Consider the following 26526-nt stretch of genomic DNA (forward strand, 5'->3'; position numbering starts at 1 on the left):
CGCATTCCTAGCATTGTTTGGCATCTTTGAATTTGTCTATATATGTGTTTCTGGAACAGACCTCTTCATTCACCTGAGGAAGGAGCAGCGCTCCGAAAGCTAGTGACATCGAAACAAACCTGTTGGACTTTAACCTGGTGTTGTAAGACTTCGTACTATGGTATTCACGGTCACTGACCTCTAGAATAGGTTGTCAGCAAATGCAGTGTGTTTTATTTGCTACAATGTTCAAAAGTGAGCCAGACATATTCCTGTACTTGGAACGCATCTCAAGTTACAGACCTTAGGTGGTAGTAATATCAGTTAGTTGGTCACCGAGAGGTGTTTGATTGCCAGTGGGAGCTGTAGAGGAATTGAAAAGAATTATTTTCTTTATTGTCTAAGGTTATTTTATTTTACAATAGACTCCATGACTGGTGGTGGAGGGGCAGAGGGTTGCCTCAGAATGGCATAAGTACCTTTAAACGGTTGTCTGTTGGTTGCATGGTTTGCACCACACTTCTTCTGCCCATGTACTAACACATATTTTTCTTTTTCTTCTAGCAGCCAAAAGGTGCCTGCTCTCTGCAGCTTATTTAGATAGTCAGAAATGGGACCAGAGGAAGAAGGATCCTCAAAATCTGGGTAAGTGAAAGATCATTAGGAGCTTAAATTTCAGCATTTTGTGAGGTGTTGCTTCTGGAAGTGGGACTCTGGAAGTAAGTGTTGATATTGGTTTACAAATCCCTGATACCTCCCCCTTATAATCACATTCCATAACGGTGTTTTAGATCCTATCACTCACAAACCCACTCATCCTCTATTCAAACCCTACTTTTGTAGTTAATCCTTAAATATTAAGGATGTCATCCAATTATTGGGAAAACAATGAATAGCACTAGTGTGGCCTAGATTGATTTTCTGTGTTGTAGGCCTCAAAATTAATTAACAGCAATAATAGGGGAGGATTTACAAAGCAGAAGACACGAGTCTGGACTAGGAAGTAAAATGAAAGAACAGAAAACACGTGATGAGAGGAGGAAAATTTTAAAAATATCCACATTTGCAGATGAAACAGAGTTAGGTGGCATTGTAGGCAGGCGAGATGATAGCAGAACATTGCAAGGAGATATTTACAGACGAGGTGAATGGGCAAAATTATGGCAGATGGAATTTAATATCAGCACGTGTGAGGGTTTGGACTAAAAAAGGATAGAGCATTGATGTCTACAAAATCATGAGAGGTATAGACAGGGTGGATAGCAAGAAGCTTTTTCCCAGAGTGGGGGACTCAATTACTAGGGGTCACGAGTTCAAGGTGAGAGGGGAAAAGTTTAAGGGAGATATGCGTGGAAGGTTCTTTATGCAGAGGGTGGTGGGTGCCTGGAATGCATTGCCGGCGGAGGTGGTAGAGGCGGGCACGTTAGCCTCATTCAAGATGTATCTAGACAGATACATGACTGGGCAGGGAGCAGAGGGATACAGATCCTTAGAAAATAGGCGACAGTTTTAGATAGAGGATCTGGATCGGCGCAGGCTTGGAGGGCCGAAGGGCCTGTTCCTGTGCTGTAATTTTTCTTTATTCTTTATTCTAGCAGACTACTTTATAAATGGAAAGAGGTTAGGTATAGTGGAAGTCCAAAGAGATTTGGGGGTTCAGGTGCAGAGGTCCTGAAAATGTCAGGAACAAGTGCAGAAAATAATCAAAAAGGATAATGAAATGTTAACTTTTATATCTAGAGGACTGGAATACAAAGAGACAGGGTTAGGCTGCAGCTATACAAAACCCTGGATAGGCCCCAATTTGAGTACCGTGAGCAGTTCTGGGCACCACATCTTAGGAAGGATATTTAGGCCTTGGCGGGAGTGCAACGTAGGTTCACAAAAATTATACCTGGATTACAGGGGTTGAGTTACAAGGAGAAATTGCTCAAATTAAAGCTGTTTTTGTTAAAATTTAGAAGGTTAAGGGGTGACCTGACTGAAATGGGAATGGCAGGGTAGATGAAGATAAACTATTTTCACTGGTTGTAAATTCTAAAACTAGGGGCATAGCCTAAAGATTAGGGCTAAACAGTTCAGGAGAGATGTTCGGATGTTCATAGGGTAATAGAGGTTTGGAACTCTCTCCCACAAATAGCAGTTGAAGCTAGATCAATTGTTCATTTTAAATCTGAGATAGATGGATTTTTGTTAAGCAAACGTATTAAGGGATATAGGCCAAATGTAGGTATATGGAGTTAGATCACAGATCAGCCATAACCTCATTAAATGGTGGGACAGGCTCGAGGGGCTGAATGGCCTACTCCTGTTCCTATGTTCCTAAAATAGATCTAATGAAGAAAGGAACTGATTTTATAAGTAAGCGCCGATGCACTCCCAAACATCTGGTATTGTTAAAACATTTTGTTTTGTTCAAAATTTTTTTGAAAACAAGATTCAAACCACTCATGTATTTTGGCTACTTTGCTGATGTAGAGTGAGGAAGGTACCTTTTGACATTCTGTGCTTTCTTTCAGTATGTGAGATAATAATCCATTATCCTACGAGATGTTACCTTCATCACCCTAAAGCAGTGTGATCATTTTTCTTTTGTGCAATGCTTTGCTATGTGGTGCTCAATCTTTTTTTTTTAATAACATTTTATTGAGGTATTTGAAAACTTTTATAACAGTAACATAAACAATGACATCAACATGGTAAAATAAACTTTTCTCCCCCCAGCCCAATCTTCACACACCTCAACCATACAACAACAATCCACCCCCTCCCCCTTGGAATACTGCATCTGCTGACATTTTAGTTTTCCCCAAGAAGGTCGACGAACGGCTGCCAGCTCCAGGTGAACCCCAACATTGACCCTCTTAAGGCAAACTTTATTTTCTCGAGACTGAGAAACCCAGCCATGTCACTAACCCAGGTCTCTACACTTGGGTCCCTCCACATTAACAAGATCCATCTCTGGGCTACCAGGGAGGCAAAGGCCAAGACGTCGGCCTCTTTCGCCCCCTGAACTCCCGGATCTATCCTGTATCCACCCTGGTGGCAGCAGCGGAAAGGCCGGCACCTGTTTCCTCAGGAGGTCTCGCACCTGTAAATACCTAAAAACATTCCCTGCTGGCAATTTAAATTTATCCTCCAAAGCTTTCAAGCTGGGAAAGCTCCTGTCAAAAATAGATCCCCCATCCTTCTATTTCCTGCCCTCTGCCAACTCCGGAACCTGCCATCTAGCCTACCCGGTACAAACCTGTAGTTATTATAAATCGGGGTCCAAATCGATGCTCCCTCCCCACTCTTATATCTCCTCCATTACCCCCAGATCCTCAGAGCCGCCACTGCCACCAGACTTGTGGAGTATCGGGCCGGCGAGAACGTTAGAGATGCCATTACCAGTGCGCCCAAACTGGTGTCTTTACATGACACCGCCTCCATCCGCTCCCATGCCGACCCCTCCCCCACTTCCCACTTCCTAATCATGGCTATATTAGCCGCCCAGTAGTAATTGCAGAAGTTCAGCGGTGCCAACCCACCCTCCCCCCGACTGCGCTCCATCAATGCTTTGTTCACTCGTGGGCTTTTACTCGCCCACTCAAAGCCCAAAATAATCTTATTCACCCGCTTGAAAAAGGCCTTAGGGATGAAGATGGGGAGGCACTGAAAGACAAACAGAAATCTGGGGAGGACCGTCATTTGCACGGTCTGTACCCTCCCCGCCAGTGATAGCTGGAGCATGTCCATCTCTTAAAGTCCCCTTCCATTTGTTCTACCAACCGGGATAGGTTTAGCTTGTGCAGTGCCTCCCATTCCCGGGCCACCTGGATTCCCAGATATCGAAAGCTCTTCCCTACCATTCTAAGCGGCAGCTCGCCCAGTCTCTTCTCCTGCCCTCTTGCCTGGATCGCGAACATCTCGCTTTTCCCCATGTTCAATTTATAGCCAGAAAAATTGCCAAATTTCCCCAAGATTCACGTTACTTCCCCCATCCCCTCCAACTGGTCCGAAATGTACAAGAGCAAGTCGTCTGCGGAGAGCGAGAACCGGTGCTTCGCCCCCTCTCCCCTCCGAAAAAGCCCTTTCCAGTTCCTAGAGGCTCTTAAGGCCATTGCCAATGGCTCTATGGCCAGAGCAAACAGTAACGGGGAGAGGGGGCACCCTTGCCTTGTCCCTCGGTGTAGTTTAAAATACCCCGACCTCAGCCGTTTGTACGCACACTCGCTACTGGTGCCTGATAGAGCAACTGCACCCAATCAATAAAGTCCTCACCAAACCCAAACCTTCCCAGCGCCTCCCACAGGTAATTCCACTCCACCCGATTAAAAGCCTTCTCAGCATCCATCGCTACCACTACCTCCACCTCCTCTCCTTCTGAGGGCATCATAATAACATTTAGAAGCCTTCGAACATTGGCCTTGCGTTGCCTGCCCTTAATAAATCCTGTCTGGTCTTCCCCTATCACCCCCGGGACACAACCCTCTATCCTTGTGGCCAGTATCTTAGCCAGCAGTTTGGCATCCACATTCAGTAGAGAATTCGGCCTGTATGACCCGCATTGCTCCGGATACTTCTACCGTTTCAGGATCAATGAAATCGAGGCCTGCGACATTGTTGGGGGGAGGACTTCCTTCTCTCTTGCCTCGTTAAATGTCTTCACCAACAGTGGGCTCAATATGTCTGAAAACTTCTTATAGAGTTCCACCGGGTAGCCGTCAGGCCCCGGGGCCTTGTCCGACTGCATGCCCTCCAGCCCCTTGATTATTCCCTCAATCTCAATTGGGGCTCCCAGCCCCTCCACCAGGTCCTCCTCCACCCTCGGGAACCTCAACTGATCCAGAAACTGCCTCATCCCCTCCACCCCAGCCGGGGGCTCCGACTCATGTAATTTACTATAAAAGTCCTTAAACACCTCGTTCACCCCCGCTGGGTCCAGGACAGTATTACCGTCTCTACTCTACTTTACCCATCTCCCTGGCCGCCTCTCTTTTCCTGAACTGGTACGCCAACATTCTGCTTGCCTTTTCCCCGTACTCATCGATCACCCCCCTTGCCTTCCTCAACTGTTCCACTGCTTTCCCTGTGGTCAACAGGCCAAACTCCAACTGTAACCTCCGCCGCTCCCTCAGTAGCCCCGCATCCGCGTATCCAAGTATCTCCTGTTCAGCTGGAGTATCTCCTCAACTAACCTGACCCTCTCAGCCCGTTCTGCCTTTCCTTTGTGGGCCCGTATCGAGATTAAGTCCCCTCTGACTACTGTCTTCAAAGCTTCCCAGACCGTCGCTGCAGCGACCTCCCCCATATCGTTTGTTTACAGGTAGTTCTGGATGGACTTTTTAACCCACCCACAGACCGCCTCGTCCGCTAGCAACCCCACATCCAGTCTCCACAGCGGGCGTTGCCCTCCCTCCACACTAACCCGTAGATCCACCCAATGTGGGGCATGATCCGACACTGCAATTGCCGAGTACTCCGTACCCACCACCTTCGGTATTAGCGTCCTGCTCAGAACAAAAAAGTCGATGCGAAAGTATACCTTGTGGACATGTGAAAAAAAGGAAAACTCCTTCGTCCTCGGCTGTGCAAACCTCCATGGGTCTACTCCCCCCATCTATTCCATAAAACCCTTCAATTCGGTTGCCGCAGCTGGCCTCCTCCCTGTCCTGGATTTTGACCGGTCCACTTCCGGATCAATGACTGTATTGATGTCGCCTCCCATGATCAGGTTATGTGACTCTAAGCCTGGGATCTTACCTAACACCCACCTCATAAATTCCACGTTGTCCCAATTCGGAGCATACATGTTCACAAGTACCACTCGCACCCCCTCTAGCTTCTCACTCACCATTATGTACCTACCCCCCTTGTCTGACACGATTCTCCCTGCCTCGAATGCCACTCGTTTGCTGATCAAGATCGCTACCCCCTGGTCTTTGAGTGCAGTCCTGAGTGGAACACTTGGCTAACCCAGTCCTTCCTCAATCTCGTCTGTTCTGTAATCTTTAGGTGTGACTCTTGTAGCATTGCCACGTCCGCCTTCAGTGTTAAGTAATGGGTTAAGAGACATTGCAATTAGTTGTATCATTTATGTTAAGTATCCATTAATTGACACTGATACGTAAAGGGGCTTCAAGTGGCCTCTGTCAGGTGATGTATAGTGAGTTTTGTGCAAAGGCTGTTGGAAGGAAATAAATGTGTGTTTGTGAAAAAGGAACAGAACTTTAGACTCTTCATATCACAGCAACTAAAACGCCTAACAATTGGTAGCAGAGGATGGTTGCTGTGTAAATGTGAAGGGTTGAAAGATACAACTTTCCAGATCAAACCAAGGAGTGAGTGAGAAAAGAAAAAGAAAAAGGGGATATATGGCTGAACCGAGGACAAAGATGGCTGGATATGACTATCCTCCCTTATTTTCTGAAAGGGAATCGTACGACCAATGGAGAAGTGCAGTAGTTATGTGGACTAAGGTAACTGCTTTGGGAAAGAGAAAACAAGGTATGGCATTGGCTCTTTCTCTACCTTATGACAGTAAAATCCGAAACAAAGTGCTTTCTGAGCTGGAATTGGAAGAGTTAAACTCAGAAGAAGATCTGGAGACTTTATTGCATTATATGGATAGGATTTATAAGAAAGATGACTTGTTAAGTGCAAATGAAGCATAGTCGGATTTTGATAAGTTCCGGAAAATGGAGGCTATCTCCATGGAAGACTATATAATGGAATTTGGCAGACTACAGAAAAAACTGCAGAAACACAACCTGGAATTTCCACAGTCTAGTTTGGCCTTTAAATTACTTGACTGTGCTAGAGTGAGCAACATGGATAGGCTCCTGGTTTTGACAGGAGTTCAGTTTACTGATAAGGATACCTTATTCGAACAGACGACAAAAGCTTTACAAAAGTTTCTGGGGAAACATTCGATTCCGATGGCTCTGATGACCCAAATAGGTCAGCCTGCAATAAGGCAGAATATGGAAGATACACTACTAACAGGATGGCGAAAGCATATGGCTACGAACAGGGCTCAAGACTATAGAAGGAGACTGAGACAAGGAAATTATGACGACAGAAACCCAGTTAGAACCTACAATAGGAAGATGAACCCCAGAAATGCACGGGGCATGATAAATCGATGTTTTCGATGTGACTCTCAATACTATTATGCTTTCAACTGTCCAACTCGTTATGATAGTGTTTGAAGCGACACATGACACGGAAGAGTCAGAAGAGGAAAAAGATAGTGACCAGAAAGAAGGCATTGTCCTATTGACGAGCAGTTTTACGCCGGTAATGAGGGTGTTGGTTGCAGAATCCTTCAACTGTGCTGTATTGGACAGTGGCTGCACATCTACTGTGTGTGGAATTGACTGGTTAAAATGTTACCTGGACTCTTTGAATACTGAAAATCGTAACAAGGTTAAGGAATTTGAAAGTTCCACAAATTTCAGGTTTGGGGATGATAATACTCTGAAGTCGCTGAAAAGAGTGGTGATTCCTTGCAATAGTGCCGGAGTGAATCATTTCATTAGCACGGATGTTGTATCAAGTGAGATATCTTTGCTTCTGAGCAGACCGTCGATGAAGAAAGCACACATGAAACAGGATAAGGCAACAGTTTTTGGAAAGACGGTGGACTTATAATTTACACAGTCGGGACACTATTGTATTCCATTACTGACAAATAATATTTCAAGTAGAGTGGTTAAGGATGTGTTAATGGCAGTTGAAAATGGGACTTTAGCTGATAAAAAGCTTGTGGTATTAAAACTGCATAGGCAATTTGCACATCTGTCTCCTCGGAGGCTGAAAAATGTATTAAAGGATGCAGGGGTAAGGGATGACGACAATACTAAACTGATAGAACAGGTTAGTGACCGCTGTGAAGTTTGTAGGAAGTACAAACCAGCACGACCGATAGTAACCCTACCTTTGGCCAGGGATTTTAACGACATTGTGGCCATGGACCTTAAGATCTGGGATAAAGCAAATAATATATTTATTTTGTAGATTTAGCAACCAGATTTAGTCAATCAACGATTGTACGAAGTAAAGAAAAGAGAGTAATTCTGGATCAAATAGTGGAAAAATGGATAGGGACAGGAATGGGTCCACCGGCAAAATTCCTTACAGACCATGGGGGAGAATTTGCTAATGATGAGTTGAGGGATATGTGTGAAAACATGAATATCAGAGTTATGAATACAGCTGCAGAAAGCCCATTTAGTAATGGTGTCTGTGAAAGAAATGCTGCCATTGATGACCTGCTTCAGAAAATTTTGGCAGATCGACCAAATTGCAGGCTAAATTCAGCTTTAGCATGGGCAGTACATGCAACAAATTCATTGCAGATGGTTGGGGGCTATAGTCCTTATCAATTAGTGTTTGGTAGAAATCCTAAAATTCCATCCATTTTGGATGACCAGCCTCCAGCTTGGGAGGCGACTACAATTAACTCTGGTTTTGCTGAACATTTAAATGCATTACGTCGCAGTAGAAAAGCTTTTTTGGAAGCAGAAGTCTGAAAGAATTCGCAGAGCTTTAAGACATAACGTACGGCCATCAGATGCCGTTTTTCAGCAAGGAGGCATGGTATACTATAAGAGAGACAATTCTAATGAATGGAAAGGCCCAGGGAAGATTATAGGCATAGATGGCAAAACAATTATTTTGCAACATGGTAATCAAACTGTTAGGGTACATTCATCAAGGATAATGGGTACAGATTACAAATTTTCAAACTTAGACAGAGCAGACAGACATGACGAGGAACCAGAGTCATCTGGTACGCATGTGTTACAAAACTATGAGGACCAATTAACTGCTATAGACAGTGTTTCTGTGGAGGATCACAACACTTCTGATGAATTAGAGCAGGCCATTTTTCCGAAAGGGCAACTGCCAAAAGTTGGTACAAAAGTGACATACTTGCCTGAAGTGTCTAGTCAATGGAAGGATGCAACTGTTATTAGTAGAGCAGGGAAGGCCACTGGAAAGTATAAACATTGGTTGAATGTACAGCATTCAGGGGAAGGAGTCAAGACAATGGATTGGGAAAACAAAGTTCAAAAATGGAGGGCACAGAAATGCAGTGCCAGTTCAGATAGTACATCGGATAGTGAACAGGTCCGCAGGAAAAGGTCGAGAACTATTGAAAGGACATCCCACAGCAGAAGGGAAAGATCAAGCAGTAGCAGTACAGAACAAGATACCAGGCGGGAGAGGGGACGTAGTTTATCCAAGATCTCGGAACATGAGTAAGACTACGAATACTAATAGGAGTAGAAGCCCACATGCACGTGAGATTTTGGTGGCTTCAAATAAATTAGATGAAAAACCTATCAAAGAAGCTAAACAGCAAGAATTGCATAGTTGGAGTGAATTTGGGGTATACACAGAAGTACCGGATAGGGGACAAAGAGCTCTATCCCACAGATGGATTTGCACGGAAAAGGTTCTTCCGGATGGAACTTATAAGGCAAAGGCCAGGCTTGTAGCAAGGGGATTTGAAGAAAACTTAGAAGATCAGGATTTAAGGGTAGATTCACCGACAGCTGGAAAGGTTATCTTAAAGATCGTCTTGGCTCTATTAGCCACAAAGGCATGGGAATGCAAATCTATAGATATAAAAGGTGCCTTTTTGCAGGGGCATCAGCTCCAGAGAGACATTTTTCTGCGTCCTCCTAAAGAAGCAGCTAACACAGAAGGGGTACTCTGGAAGTTGAACAAATGTGTATATAGATTAAATGATGCATCTAGAGTCTGGTATTTTTCGGTAAGGTCAGTTTTGTTAAAGTTAGGCAGTTGCCAGTTGAAAGCAGATCCTGCAATGTTTTACTGGCACTATAAAGGAAATCTTTCTGGCATTTTTATGATGCATGTCGATGATTTTTTGTGGGTGGGACTACTGATTTTGAAGCTATTGTAATCTGTGGTTTGAAGAAAGAATTCAGGGTTGGAAGTCAGGCTTCCGGTGCATTTAAATATATTGGACTGGAAATTGGACAGACTAAGTTAGGGGCAACTTTACGTCAGCAATCTTATTTGGAAAGCATCAGCCCAATAGCAGTTAGTTGTGGCCGAGTTTCACAAAAAGACGCAATGGTTTCAAAGATAGAAAAAGAGCAACTGCAAAGTTTAATTGGGCAACTGAACTGTTAGGTAGACAGACTAGACCGGACGTGAGTTTTGATGTCTTAGAATTGAGTACAAAATGAATGATCCCAAAGTGGAAGACATAATAAGAGCAAATAAAGCGTTGGCCAAACTAAAAATGCAGGAGTGTGTTTTGAAGTTCCCGATTTTAGGTGACTTTAGGCACTTGAAACTCAGTTTATAGTGATGCATCCTACGCAAATTTATGTGATGGGGTTTCAAGTGCAGGAGGTTTTATAATTTTCCTTTTGGGGAACAATGGTAGATGTTGCCCGCTTGTGTGGGAAACAAAGAAAATAAGGAGAGTGGTAAAAAGCACTTTGGCTGCTGAGACGTTAAGCCTTGTAGAGGCGGTGGATATAGCCTTTTATATAAGTATGATATTGACAGAAATTTTGGGATTAGGGGATTTGGGTAATATACCTATTGACTGTCACATTGATAATAAATCCCTGTGGGAAAATGTGCACTCTACAAAAAGTGTCAATGAAAAGAGGTTACGGATTGACATCGCAAGTTTGAAGCAGATGTTGGACAGAGGGGAAATAATAAAAATTAAATGGGTCGACAGGAGCTATCAACTGTCAGACTGTTTTACGAAAAGAGGGGCAAGTTCACAGAAACTTTTGTATATTGTTAATGAAGGGCGCTTGTTTCTGTGACTGTTTTTTTTTCTTCTCGTCCAAACAAAAAAAAGGGGGGGGAAATCATGTGTGTTTTTGAGTTTCTTGAAATTTTGTTTTCACCCAATTTTTTTTCTCTCCAAGGAAGGGGAGACTGTTAGGTAATGGGTTAAGAGTCATTGCAATTAGTTGTATCATTTATGTTAAGTATCCATTAATTGACACTGATACGTAAAGGGGCTTCAAGTGGCCTCTGTCAGGTGATGTATAGTGAGAGTTTTGTGCAAAGGCTGTTGGAAGGAAATAAATGTGTGTTTGTGAAAAAGGAACAGAACTTTAGACTCTTCATATCACAGCAACTAAAACGTCTAACATTCAGTTCCCTCAAATGCGCGAACACGTGAGCCCTCTTGACCGGCTCATTCAATCCTCTCGCGTTCCATGTGATCAGCCTGGATGGGGGCTTCCACCTGCCCCCCCCCCCCCCCCGCCTACTAGCCATTACCCTTTTTAGGCCAGCCTCGAGCTCGCGCCCTCCACTTCCTCGCGTCCCCACTCGGGCCGCCGCCGTTCCCGACCTCCCATTTGTCCCCTAGTAACAGTTCCTCCCCCGTCAGCAAAGCAGCTCTCCCTCCCCCCCCCCAGCAACAACACTAGAAACCCAATCCCCCAAATCAAGCTCCAGCTTAACACCTGCTCACCCCCCACTGCGCTTCTGAGAGTCAGCTGACCCATGTTGACTTGGTAGCGCACGCCCCTGTCACCAAGCAGTCTGTCTCCCTATTGTTTTCTCCTCTCTCCCCCCACATGAATAAACATTTTTATTGCATAAAATCCTCCAGTAAACAAACATCAGAAAAAACAGTGAAGAAACAGTCACTTTAGAAAAATAGTCACCCAAAAAGCAGAACCAAATTCAAAGCCCATCCCCCCCCCATCTAACAAGGTCCCTGCAAGACAAAGCAACCTTTAACCATCCACACAGCCCATTATTTCACATAGAGCTACTTAAATTTATACAATCCAGCACCACAAATTGCCGCCACAGTACTTCTCCAAGGCTTAAGTGTCTTTTAATTCGCCTTCAGCTTCATTTCGTTAATGATGGACCATACTTCGTCTGGCGTTTCAAAGTAGAAGTCCCGCTCCTCATGTGTGACCCACTGACGGGCTGGGTACAGCATCCCGAACTTCACCCCCTTCTTAAAGAGGGTTGTTTTTGCCCGATTGAACCCAGCTCGCCTCTTGGCCAAATCCGCTCCCAGGTCCTGATAGATGCGCAACTCACAGTTCTCCCACTTGCTGCTCCGTTCTTTCTTGGCCCACGCAAAATGTGTTCCTGGTCCATGAAACGGTGAAAACGTACCACCATGGCCCTTGGCGGCTCGTTTGCTGTGGGCTTCCTCGCGAGGGCTCTGTGCGCTCTGTCCAATTCCAGGGGCCGACGGAACACCCCAGCCACCATCAACTTCTCCAATACGTCCGTCACATAGGCCCTCGCACCCGATCCCTCACTGCCTTCAGGGAGGCCAACAATTCTGAGATTCTGCCTTCTGGACCTATTCTCCAGTTCCTCCAGCTTCTCCTGCATTCTTTTCTGGCGGTCGTTCATCATCCCCACCTTGCTTTCCAGCACAGTTATATACTCCTCGTGCTCGGACAACTTTTGTTCCACCTCCTGCATCGCTCTCCCATGGGTTTCCTGATTCTGAACCACTTGATCAATCGATGCCTTAATCGGGTCCAGCGTGTCCTTCTTCAGCTTGGCAAAGCAATCCTCGAAAAACTTCACCAGCTACTCCGTCGACCACTGTGCCGTCTCCCCACTGCCCTGCTGCCCCGCCATGCTGTCCCGTGTTACTAGCTCTGCTTGCGTCTCCCTTATAGGGCTTTGCCATCTCACACGGCCACTTCTGGTCCAATTCTCCATACGGAGGGGGATTTCTCCTTACTGTCTCACACTTCACCGATTCATCTCATAAAATCCGAAAAAAACCGGGGGGGACAAAGTCCAAAAGTCCGTTATAGGCTGGAGCTATCAAATGTGCGACCTACACCTCCTTGGCCGCCACCGGAAGTCCCCATGTGGTGCTCAATCTGACCACAATATAGCACCTAAAATCCTCTGTCTTCTGAAGTGGAATTAGTTTTTCCGATTCTGTCCGCACACTGAATTTTGGCTTGTTATTTCTGTATTGCAATCTTTCCACAAAGCTGCTTAAATGAAGCCGTTTGAACAAGGTTCATAAAATATATACTTTTTTGTAGCCACCTGAATTGGCCAAGTCCCGATTTAAAATGGCGAACGGCAAAGGCTGAAGGAAATTCAGCCAACACAGGCAGAAACCAGCAGGTGCAGGTTTGCTGTGTGTTTAACTCTGCAAAAGCCCAGACAGCATCGATACCAGCGACCATCAGCATAATAATGTAGCAGCCATCTACATGCTAATGAGCAATCCCCGGGAACAATAGCAACATTTGGGACACACAAAACTAAGCCAGACTCCCCGGCGCCAGCAGGAGCCAACACAAAAGAGGTTAACGAACACCTCAAGACCGCCCATCGATCAGGGAACCGCTCCAGTATTGGAGAAATCGAACCAAGCGATTGGAACAAAGTCCAATCACCTACAACCAGGTACAGAGTCCGCCCCGAAAGGCGGGATGCCCCTGGGGTCTATAAAAGCTAAGCCCCAAGTTCAAATCGCTCTCCTTGACCGGGTCACTCAGCAACGCGAAGCAACCCCTGAGAGTGAACGGTCCAAGCTGCCACATCCCTGAAGTAAGTCTCAAGTTGACACTCGCTACGAGATAGGCGCTCCTAGCTACCAGTCCATACCGGCTTTGAATCCCGCAGTTTCAGATTCCGAACGAAAGGCCATTTGTTCCCCTGACCTGGTGGGCCAGTCCGAAGTTAAGTATAGGCCTGTTAGTTGTAGAAGTAGCTTAAACGAAGAATTTGTGCATGAGCAGCGATTGCTGTGTATAATAAATGTGCTTTGATTTGAATCTTACTAATTGGTGTGTTGAGTTATTGATCATTACTTGGACTTGAACCTCGTGGCGGTATCATAAAGATACCTGGCGAATCAAGAGCAAAGGTTATAAAACAGAGCCAATTGAACCAACCAAAAGTTAGCAACATTTTAATCCCGTCTCAAGTAAGAATAATGATATTTCGCTTTTTTAACTGTCAGTATCTCCGTATATTTATTCCAGTTGTTTAAGGACTGTCAGGATTTGTGCTGTCACATTTAGCCTGAAGCCAGAAGTATCTGCCATTCCACATCACTGAAAAATGAGAAGCAAATGTATATTTCTTTTATTTAAAAAAGATTATTTGATATCAGGTCATTCTTGTATTTTTAAAAAATACTAATAGCAATGAAAACTTGCATAAAGACCTCTGGGGATAATTATGTATATATTGTCGAAATGTCTCGGAGTAAATTATGTAAATCTGCTGCATCAATTGCTCTCTGAGAATTTGGAGGTTTGGAAGGTTGATGCTCATTACGGTACTGTCACATGGGAAATAAAATATGAAAAGATTGCTTCTGGCAGTTACATTACCCATCATCAATATATTGGATGCTGTTCTACTTATCTGCAAGTCTATCAGAAGAAAAACTCCTTTTTAACACAATATTTTCAATTGTGTTCTATCATTGTACGTTCAAAGTAATTTACTTGAGTTTTGCTCATTCTGGCTCAAATGATGCAAAGAATGATTTGAATATGTGCATGTTTGCAGAAAGTTGGCAAATGTATCCTGGTACCCAATACCCAAATTGACTTTGGATAAACATTTAAGTCCTTGATTCAGCCCACAATTTAATTGGCAAGGCAAGCCTTGGGAGTACTTTCTGTTCAAATTACTGCTCTTACGCTAGAGAAAGTATTTTCCCGAACCAATTGAGAAGCAAATTGTGCTTGAGTGGCAAGTTAGGAGGGTTCCAAAGTTAAGAGAGGTTTGATAGACCCTGAATGTTTATTTAACATATCAGTCTAAAGTGTTTTTATGTATTTGCTGGATACCATGAATGAGCTTCATGGGCATCTGTCAACTTTTTTTGTTCTCAGTCTTTTTCATTTCTGATTGGATACCAAATTTTCTCCAATATACATTTCCTACTCAAGCTCAAGACAGAGAGGAAAGCTTTTGATAATTTTAATTTAAACATTGGGATTCCTGTTATGGATGAATTATCTTGTACTCTGCAGAAGGAAATAACAGGGAGATTATCTGCACTGACGTTCAACTGTGTTTCCACCAGTCTGATAGGGGAGCTCATCTTAAAGAATCCATGACCATCTCCTCTCCCATTGCTGCTTCTAATTCTCCATTTATACTTCTCTCCCTTCCTTACTCACCGTGACTGCTACACCTTTGCTCCCCCTTCACCTGCCTAGGGCATTGCTCAACTTCGGTCCTTACAAAATACCGCAGCATCTCGAACCTTTCTTTCTTCTCCAAACTCTTTGAATATGATGTAACCTTCCAGAATTGTGCATATCTCTTCCGCAATCCCATTCAGGCTTTCGCTCCGATTAGAGAACTGAAATGGCCCCTATCAAAGTCACAAATGTCATCTTCTGTGACCATGGTGAACTACTCCTTCTAATCTTCCTGACCGGTTTGCAACCTTTGACATGGTTCACCATGCCATCCTCCTCTAACGCTCCTCAATTCTCCAGCTGAGTGGGACTGTCCCCATTTCTGTACTTACTTATTCCAGTTGGAACCACAAGAATCACCTACAATATCTTCTCTTTCCACTTTGGCACTGTCACTTCTGGAGTTCCCTGAGCATCTATTCTTGGTCCTTTCAATATTTTTATGTTTACTTGGACAAGATTAAGAGATGTGAAGTGAAGTAAGAATTATGTCATTGATACAATAATGGCTTGTCTGATTGACACTTTTACGGGGTTGTAAGAACAGCAGTTTATTTCAAAGCAGGTATTTGAATGGATTAAAAAAAATTTCAGGACTTGCCTCGTTATGTGATTTGGCGGTTCTATAGCGCAAAGTGAGCATGCAGGATGCAGGGAAGGTATGGAGGTTGACATGGGGGCCATGGAACAGGCATGATGAGGGGTTGTGAGGGGTGAGAGCTAGAGGATCTAACAGCTGTTAATACAACTGGGACAAAGGCCAGCCTCTCCAATCTGCCAGCCTTGGCTGCCTTCAGAATTCCTCTGGAGGCCGCGGACCAAATTTCATCCCACTCATGCTTCTCTGGAATGAATATCTGGCAGGCGACCCTTTTAAAGGAGACAACATGCTCAGTCAACTCGAGCTTCCCACCTCAATGGTGAAAATACAGCTCATAGACTTAGTGCTTGCCACTGATTCCATCCCGTTCTCTGCCTACAGCTAAACTCAATTTTCCTATTTTCCTCTGAACTGAGTTTCTAATCACAGAACCTCGCCATTATCAAGACTGCCAAATTCCAGTTACATAACATTGTTTGTTTTCATCCCTAACTCCCCATTTTCTGCTAAAACCTTTATTTATGCTTTTGTTACATGCAGACTTGAATATTCCAACACTCTTCTGGCTATATCCTGACTTTAGCTGGGTCCTGTTCACAGATCACTCTGTAAATGTAAATGTAAATCGCTTATTGTCACAAGTAGGCTTCATTGAAGTTACTGTGAAAAGCCCCTAGTCGCCACATTCCGGCGCCTGTTCAGGGAGGCTGGTACGGGAATTGAACCGTGCTGCTGGCCTGCTTGGTCTGCTTTAAAAGCCAGCGATTTAGCCCAGTGTGCTAAACCAGCCCTGGGGTACTCTGTACTCATTGTCCTACATTTGCCCTGAGTTCAGCACAGCTCAAATTTCAAATTCTCATGCTGATGTTTAAATCTTTTCTTGGTTTTGACTTCACTATTTCTTTGACTTCCAACCCTACAACGCTCTGTGAACTTGGGATTTCTCCAGTTTTAGTGTCTTGAACGTGCCTGAATTTAATTGTTCCGACAGAAGCTCTCTGCCTCCTGACCACTCTTTCATCCTTTTAAAATGCCCCCTAAAACCTACCTCTTGATTGACCAAGCTTTTCATCACCTGTGCTAAATCTCTTAACGGAGCTTGTGTCAAAATTTGACTATTAACGTTCCTGTGAAGCAGCTGGGCACATTTAGCCAAGTTAAAGATGTTACATAAATGTAATTTGTTCCAGCCTTCCCCATTCTCCACTCGAACCTTCCAAATCCCTTATGAGCCCTCTGCTCAAAAAAGCACCAATCTTTTACCTCATCTGTTGTCTCCAACTGCTGCCACAAATCTTACAAAATTTAGTGTAGTGTGACGAATGGGGATTTTAGCTATATTGGCTTCTAAATATTGGGACAATTTAAGGGTTATAAACCTGGGGTTATAACAATAATAATAATCACTTATTGTGTGCTTGACTGCAGTGGTCATGTTGTTTTGATTCTCGGAAACAGCAGGTGAAATTGACCAGAGGGATGTGATTTGACTGGGGAAGTCCCTGGGGAGTTAATGTGCTTTTTCTGCCTGCAGAGATAATGGGCGCGTTTCTCTGGCCCCGTTGCGCTCAAGTGAGAGCACAATATGGCCGGAGAATCCCAGGACAGTCCTGAAACGATCCTCCCAACTGGCGATTTTCCAAAGTCCCGCAAGGTGTCAGAGTCGGAACTTCGGCCAAAATGGACGGGACCGAATGATGCTCGTGGAAGTAGGTCATAAACCTACTTACAGCCTACTTGCCCGGGATTCACCGGCCTCCTTCGATTCTCCAGCCTCCCCAGGGAGACTGCAGCTAGGCGCCGATCAGTGTTGGTCCACACAAACGTGGACCAGGCAGAACGGCACCCGGGGGGGGCGGGGGGGGGGGGGGGTGTCCCGTGGGTGGTCAGTGCAGGGTGGCTCCCTGGACCTCCCCTGGAACGTGGAGGAAAATATAGGTGGTCTGATTAGTAAATTTGGAGATGACACAAAGATTGGCGGAGTTGCTGATCATGCCAATGATTGTCAGAGGATGCACCAGGATATAGATAGATTGGAGACGGTGCACAGAAATGTCAGATGCAGTTTAATTTGGACAAATGCGAGGTGATGCATTTTGGAGGATCAAATCTTGATATGAATTATACTGTAAATGGCAGTACCCGTAGGAACATTAACATGCAGAAGGATCTGGGAGTGCAGGGCCACGGTTCCCTAAAAGTGGCAACACAGGTGGCCAAGGTGATTAAGAAGGCATATGGCATGCTTGCCTTCGTCAGCCAGATCATTGAGTACAGGAGTTGGGAAATCATGTTGCAGCTATAAAAACCTTGGTTAGGCCGTATTTGGAATATTGCATGCAGTTCTGGTCGACACATTATCAGAAGGATGTGGAAGCAAAGAAGGTTCACCAGGAGGTCGCCTGATCTTGAGGGTGTTGGCTATGAGGACAGTTGAATCAACTAGGATTGTTTTCACTGGAAGGACAGAGGCCGAGGGGGGACCTGATAGAGGTCTACAAAATTATAAGAGGCATAGACAGGGTGGATAGTCAGAGACTTTTCACAGGGTGGAAGTTGTCATGTTAGGTACACTGGTCTAACACTGGCTGCAACTGGATGCAGCTTAGATCAGAAAGATACTCCAGACCTTGAAGTTAGTTCAATCAGGTTTATTGAACTAATAGCACAGTTCTCTGTGAGTTCGACTCTTTGCTAACTTAAGTGTGGTTACTCTGTCTGACTGAACCAGTCTAGCTCTTAGCCACATGGTGGGGGTGTGAGATTGTAACAACACCCTTGACTGACTCTCTAGATGTTCATCAGTGGAAAGAGGCGGAGTGTGAGTGCCTTGTGTCTTTTATAGTCAGATCCCACCCCTGAGTGTCCTGCCTGCTTATTGGTCATGTCCTGTGCTCTGTGTCCATTTAACTGCTTGTTTGTATATCATTATGTGTGTGTCTGCATATCATGAAAGAAGTGTCAATTACAAGGGGGCACAGGTTCAAGGTGAGAGGGGGAAAGCTTAAGGGAGATGTGCGGGGTATGTTTTTCACGCAGAGAGTGGGGGGATTCCTGGAACGCTGTCAGAGGATGTGGTGGAAGCAGGCACAGTCGCAACATTTAAGAGGCATCTGAATGGATGCATGAATCGGGAGGAAATAGAGGGTTATGGACTGATTAAGGGCAGAAGGTTTTTTTTTTAGTTAGGACATCATGATTGGCACAGGCTTGGAAGGCCAAAGGGCCTGTACTTTTCTTTGTTCTTTATCCTGTATGCCCTCCCCAAATCATTACCTCACAATTCTCCAGATTGAATTCTATTTGCCACTTTTGTGCCGAGCTGGCCAATCCATTGATATTTTCCGACATACCACGGCTTTCTTCCTCCATAACAACCACATGGCCAATTTTTGTATCATCTGCAAACTTTTTAGTCATACACCCTACATCTAATTCACAGATATGTCCCACGAGAAGTAGGGGATCTGGTACTGAGCCCAGCAGATCACCACTGGAAACAGCCTTTTAGTCACAAAACATTAATTGACCATTACCCGTACTTCAACTTGTCACTTGTCCTTGAATCCCACAGACTCTTACTTTTATGACATCAAGTGGAACATTGTCAGAAGCCTTGCTTAAATCCATGTACGCTACATCAAGCACACTACCCTCAATGGCCTTACTTGTCACCTCTCCAAAACATTCACTCAAATTAGTCAGACACTACCTTTCTTTAACAAATCCAAGCTGACTGTCCTTGCTTAGTCTGCGCCTTTCTAAATGAAATGAAATGAAATGAAAATCGCTTATTGTCACAAGTAGGCTTCAAATGAAGTTACTGTGAAAAGCCCCTAGTCGCCACATTCCGGCGCCTATTTGTATTCATTCACGGGATGTAGGCAACTCTGGCTGGACCAGCATTTGTTGGGCATCCTAATTATCCCTGAGGAGGTGATGGTGAGCTGCCTCCTTGAACTGCAGCAGTCCATATGGTGTAACTACACATACAGCACTGTTAGGAAGGGAGTTTTTGTACCCAGAAACAGTGAAGGAAAGCGGTATAGTTTCAAATTAGGGTAACGCGTGGATTGGAGGGTACTTACAGGCTGTGATGTTCCCTTGTAGCCCCCAGGTGTGCAGATTTGTGATATCATTCCAGCCCTGGGCCATTTTCTGAGAGCTATCACCCCCAGCCAGCAGCAGCACACCTCCCCCCCCCCCCCCCCCCCCCCCCCAAACACCACCACCAGCAGAAAGCGGGCAATTACGGCCATTGTCAGAGGCATTCGGGACATTTCAGTCGTCCTCCAAGCCCCCTGAGGCGTTGGGGACTAGGCCAGCTGTCCTGAAGGTAACCTCCCAGTGACAGACTCTGTATATGGGGGCTAGTGCTCCAGGCAGGCTTGGAGGCCTCCCACACCTTCCTAGCTATAGCCACAGGCCACCAGCGGTTCAGTTACAGTCTATTTTGTGCTTAGAAGTTGGCGAGAGGGTGCCTCCAGTTTGAAGGGCTCTTTCTCACTCTGACCTGGATAGATGGCTTGTTGCTTCTTCTGTGATGGAGGGGCTCCTATTGCTCCTTCTGCCTCAAGTCCATCTACTACCCTTACTTGGGATGGTGAGCCTGGCCGATAATTGGCCAATTTGGGGAAAATCATTCTGGGTGATAGTGCATGGCAGTGACCTCCATTTGATTCTGATGCCGGAGCCCTGACCCAAAGGGCAAAATCCTGCCCAGTGCATTATTGGTTAGCAATGTCATTTGGAACTGATGCAGAGCTGGAGGAGGAAATTGTGATAGAATTGCTGGAGTGAAGCTTTCCAATTATTTAACAATATTGAAGTATGTCCTGAGGCTTATTTTTAATGTTCCAACTTTAAGTACAAATTCTTCATAAATGATTAATGATTCAATGCCATTAAGATTTGATCTGGAAATCAAGATTTGTAATGTAATCTATAATAAGAAAATGTGCTGCATCACAACCAGCATTACAGCCAGCATTATTATCAGACTTAAAATAAATTGCTATACTAAGAGGAGAAAGGTTGAATATTTGATCAGTTGCTTGTAGGCCTGTAATAAAGAGAATGTAGTCGTGTTTGTCATAATGCTCCATATACATACATCGTCTTTTAAAGTAATACAAATGAACACACAAAAATATCAATTTTGAAGGAATTCCTGGAATTTGGGAGACATCTTTAATATTTTAATGGCTTTTAATGGATTGGTGTGTATAAAGGATTCCTTAATTGTAACAGACTGGATGGTGTGGGGGATGGTTCGGTTGTGATGTTAGAGCAGTAGAGAAGCACAGCAGGTGGCAGTGTGGGGTTCTTCCCAGAGAATGTTTCTAATATCATCCAATTTTCGCCGATTCAAAAAATGTCCATGCCACAGGTCTTTGCCAGGTTCCAATATAAAGTGGCATACTTGTTGACATTGCTATTTGATTTCTTCTACCAGTAATCGTAAATAAACCATGGCTCCCCCCCACCCCACCCAAGAATTTCCAGCCGTATGCACAGCATTGCTTAATATTACATTAAAAGGAAGACATTTTCCTGGGGGACAGTTTGCTTGAATCCACATGCATTTTAATTGTAAAAGATGACCTTTTGGGTTTTAGCTCTGAAAGGGTGGGTGAAAATCATTCATGATGATTTGCAGGAAATTCGAACGTGATTTTCCAGAACAAATTATGCTGTGAGCCAAATTTTGTAACCTTGCTGGAATATTGATCGATAGTATGCCTTGGTTATTATGGACAGATGGGCTTATTCCAGGACCAGCAAGCTAGAAGCAAGCCTTTGTTAAACAAGGTCGAGCAAGTTGAGGATTCCTTCTCCCATTTATGATTCAAAGATCTTTCCAAAAGGGCAATAATGCCATCTCTGTGAAGTGTTTAGGCGTATTATGAGATTTTTCAATAGCTTGCAGGGCATTCATTAAATTTAATTTGAGAGGGCAGCACGGTGGCGCAGTGGTAGCACTGCAGTCTCACGGCTCCGAGGTCCCAGGTTCGGTCCCGGCTCTGGGTCACTGTCCGTGCGGAGTTTGCACATTCTCCCCGTGTTTGTGTGGATTTCGCCCCCACAACCCAAAGATGTGCAAAGTAGGGGGATTGAACATGCTAAATTGACCCTTAATTGGAAAAAATGAATTGGGTACTCAAATTTTTTTAAAATAATAATTTAAATTCGAGTAATCTCGTTCAAATATAGTAGCTGAGATAGCGCTGTAAAATGGTTGCGCGATGGAACAAAAGGCTAACACACATCAGTTATCATCCACAAGAATGGTTCATTACTATTTTGATGTGTGTATGTGTATCTATAATTTATAAAAAATTAAACATGATTCTGCTTCTTTCAATCAGCGGAATTAGCTGCACTAATGGACATAACATATGAGAAGAAACTTCCTGTCAGCTCATTAACCATAGCACGGGTAAGGCTATTACAGGCATGCGCCATGTATTATTAATACTCATATATAATATCTATGATGTATAGATTTACAACTATCCAACAAAATTACTTACCCCTATAATTTGGGCAGCACGGTAGCACTATGGCTTCACAGCGCCAGGGTCCCAGGTTCGATTTCCCACTGGGTCACTGTCTGTGCAGAGTCTGCACGTTCTGCCCGTGTCTGCGTGGGTTTCCTCCGGGTGCTCCGGTTTCCTCCCACAATCCAAAGATGTGCAGGTTAGGGTAAATTGCCCTTCGTGTCCAAAAAGGTTAGGAGGGGTTATTGGGTTATGGGGATAGGGTGGAAGTGAGGGCTTAAGTGGGATGGTGCAGACTTGATGGGCCGAATGGCCTCCTTCTGCACTGTATGTTCTATAATTCCACTGGATGTATGCATTTGAAAGATTTTGTTTTGGGGTCCAAAAATGTAAGTTTGTTTAAAATAGCCTTACTCTTCTATCTCCAATGCAATATTTTCCTCAAGTTTCTGAGTTCTGAATGTATCGACACGATGACAGATTTGTACTGAAATAAACATTGTTTGTGACTTTGAAGGAAAAATAGGGGAAACTCCAAAGGTGCACACTAAATTACTGAGGACAGTGAGGCGAGAACCAAATTCAATTGTGTTTATTTGCTAAAATATTATAAAGCTTGACACTGTATTAGTTGGAGGACATAAGAATTCCAACCCCATACTTCCAAATATTCCCTTTCTCAGCCAGGATCCAATAGATCACAACAAATTAATGCTCTGGTTCACATCTAAACTTCTTTCCAAAAATTGTCCACAATATTGGAAAACCCTTCAGCAGTCATTAATGAGAGAAGGGAAGAAATAAAGTGGGCCAATCTCCTTTAATCTTCCTTTCTTTGGCTCTTTATCTCAATAGCAATTTCTTACTTGTTGCCAGGGTCAGTGATTTAATAATGGAATCTTGTTTAGATAGAACTAGGCATGGATCCCATCAAGTAAAAGGGAGGGAGATTGACTGTCTTTTTAAAAATAAAACATGATATGAGAGGCCACCTCTTTAGCAGCACATCCAGAGGCCTACAGCTGTACATTTTCTTCCCCCGACTCCCACACGGAAACTAAAGAGCTGCCTCTGGTATGATAATGAGTCCTGGGTTGGAGAGCTACCTCAAGGCGAGGAAAAGTGCCCACCCACCTGACTCCTGTCAGTTAGTAGGCTCACAGAAAGTCAGGCCTCGCTGTCTACCCCTATTAATTCAAAATTGTTACTTTAAGAATTAGTAGTTTGAATTAAGTAATTTAAATATCTCCGGGTTTTACACACTTTTCAAAGCAATAGATAATATGAATTAAGTCTATGTTATTGGCTATGTGGTATAATGTTATATTGACGTTTCTCAAAACTCTACCGATTACCATACATATGACACCACAAATATTGAATGCAATCCTTTTATTTCCTCTTGATATAGCCCATTGCAGATAAATTGCCATCGCTCAAGAGAGCCAGTTTGGCTTCTTGCTTCAGGCATAAATGAAATAAAGAAGAAGCTTAATAAAGTAGCAACTGATGCACGTAAACAGGGTCTACATTTTCAATCCTGCAGAAGATTTTCTTTGAAGAATAATTTTTCTCCCCCTTGGGTTTATTTCGCTTGATTTCGTTGTAAAGGAGCATGTCAAGTGATTTTATTGCTTTGCCATTTATTTTCTGTGTTATTCTTATAGTCACATAGCTTCAAACGTCTACAACAAGGCTACGATTGCTTTGTGCAAGAGTTTTGATTTACCTCAAATTTTCTTTATCTGTTGGACAGCAGCATTAACAGCAATAAAAAATGACAGCTTTAGTTGGTGGAATTATTAGTAAGTGTGATCTAAATGGCTATCTCCATGTGTCCTTTGTATTGCATTACATGCTGAGGTGACACAGTTACAATTGCGGATTTTATAGCCAGATATAAATAATTCTGCACATTGTTTTATTTCTGTAGTTTATCGACAACATTTCTTCAAGAGAAGAGGTTGAACAGGCTGAATACTATATTTACAAGTAAGTACGTTTCGCCTTATCTTCCAAGTGTTTTTCAGAGAGCAATCCTGTGAACAATTAGTACTTTGTTTTGTTCCATGCCCACTGACCTGTTTCTGGGCTGCACATTCTATGTCAAGAAATAACCGCTTCGGCTGTCATGAACGGATGTATGAAAATCTTCATATCCTTTACTCTTTATAAGTTTAATGCTTTTCGCATTTCTCTTCACCACCAACTCTTACCACTAACTTTCTGCCACACAGTGAGGAAAATTTCTAATTTCTCGGTTGGGTGTTAAATATAATTTACAATAAAGAAAAAAAATGTATTGCCTGAATATTGTCCAAATATTGAGGTTGTAGGAACTCAGCAATTCTCTACCACATCCAGTTTCTTGACTTGGATTAGCAGTGAAAGGTGCAGCGAGGATTGTGTCATTGGCCCATGTTAGTTTTACTGTCCGTCTCAGTGTTACATGTGTGTTGTACTCATAGGGGAGGAATTGCTCGCTAACTTTGTTCCTTGGTACTTACTGTTGATTGCATATTTCTCAAAGAAGCCACAAGCAGTATCTTGGACAGTCAAGAATTATATGATTGAGCGCCGCTTTAACTTTCAGCAACACTGGCAGTGGTTGTTTTCCAAATCCTGTGGCGCCAGATCCTACAGAAGATGGCAGATGTGACCACCAATTTCTTAGACAGGCGTAGTCTTCAATGATACTGGTTCTCGGACATCTGCAGATATGTTCGGCGCTGTCTGTACACCCTGGGTCTAACGAGGCACCTCTAAGCGATGGCTGTCTGGGATTCAACCTCTGCATGGAGAGCAGGTCCTGTCCCCTCTTCCCCTTCATTGTTCTGCTCCTGCCTTTGGTGTGCCAGGTGCCTCCGCTGACACCTCCCTCGTCTCTCCTGCCTATGAGCAAGACTAATGACTGTGAGATCACCAGGCTCCATGTTTCATACGTTCTCCTCACTACAGTATCAAAGACAGAAACTTGACAATTAGCATTTGTCTGCTAAGGATCATCCTTTGCCCATTCATCATCTGAAGCTGCCTCTCGGCCCACTGACTCATGTCCTGACCACCACATTGATGCCCAATCCTTAGTTTGTATTCTGCTTTGGCAAGACCCCACACCACTCTTGCCCCACACCACATGACCAAGTGACCACAGCTTTGGTCAATCCACTGCATCCTGAGCACTCATCTTGGTGCAGGCATTGTCCAAAGTTTCACTCCAAGGCCTTGCACTCAACCTGGTCTATGGGGGGCACTTTCAATAGATATCTCAGCACACAACCAAGGATTAGGACGCTCTCCTTGGGCAGTGTGCCATTGCCAACTCTCCAAGGGGATATAGTAGCTTGCCCAACAGGCACACCATGGCAGTCAGAGATGTTGAAAGTTAGTGTGCCAAGGATTAAATGCTGACCAACAATTAGTGGCACACATAAGTGATGCTCGAGTGGGCATAATCGCGTGACTAGTTAGACTACATATCAATTGAGTTACAGCTGAACAGTCTCACCTGCAATGGGGTACCGATCACTGACATGTTTTTCCATTAGCCTGACCTGAGTCAACATGCCACCCCAGAAGCCCCCCCCCCCCCCCCCCCCCCCCCAACCAGATTTGAGTGGAGCTGTCAGTCTGTGATGACTCTTCATCCACCCCACCGCTAGACTTCTCTTTCCTCTGTGAAGCCCTTTAGGAAGTCGTGGCCCAGCAGCAGAAGGCATCCTAAGGAACATTGCTTTCCACACTTGACAGTCTTCCCCCTTGGTACACTAGAGCCTAACCCCTGGCACCAGCAGTCTAATCCCCCAGTTCCCTTCCAGTGTTACCCCAGCCTTCCTCAAGTGTTACCCCGGTACCCCTGGATTAAGCCTGATCAGCCCCATGTCAGATCCTGGCATCCCTGAATCCACCCTCTGAATGTGTGGAACCACTCCCAGGGTGCTGTGCTCCCCTCCAAGCTCCCCTAGGAAGTCTGATCACCAAATGCAGGCCTTTTGAAGCCAGTCATGATTTGTGCCTTTAAGACAGCATGCTGCCGTTGCTGGATTTTTTGGTGATGGGGGTTATGATTACGGTGTATGAGCCCGATAACGAGATGCAAATGTTTTATTACGAGATCCCCAACGTTGACTGGGTAGGAGATGATCACGGCAAGCTTTCACGCCAATGTAAGAGTCGACTTTGGACTTCTCACAATATTTTCCGCTCCTGTCGCCAAACCCACCTGACACGAATGGGAGCATAAAGTCCCAGCTGGTAATTTTGCGAAAGATAAAAGGGA

The 26526-nt window shown here is 44.3% G+C and overlaps 1 protein-coding gene across 1 annotated transcript in view; it reads left to right on the plus strand.

Moving 5' to 3' along the window:
* Positions 1-26526, plus strand: part of mrps27 (mitochondrial ribosomal protein S27) — a 188583-nt gene that overhangs the window by 19942 nt on the left and 142115 nt on the right. The window contains exons 2-4 of the mRNA XM_072516145.1: positions 544-624; positions 22116-22186; positions 24181-24239. Of these exons, the coding sequence (XP_072372246.1) occupies positions 544-624; positions 22116-22186; positions 24181-24239 (211 nt within the window). The remainder of the gene's footprint in view (positions 1-543; positions 625-22115; positions 22187-24180; positions 24240-26526) is intronic.

Source organism: Scyliorhinus torazame, chromosome 9 (assembly GCF_047496885.1).
Source record: "Scyliorhinus torazame isolate Kashiwa2021f chromosome 9, sScyTor2.1, whole genome shotgun sequence".
NCBI lineage: Eukaryota > Metazoa > Chordata > Chondrichthyes > Carcharhiniformes > Scyliorhinidae > Scyliorhinus > Scyliorhinus torazame.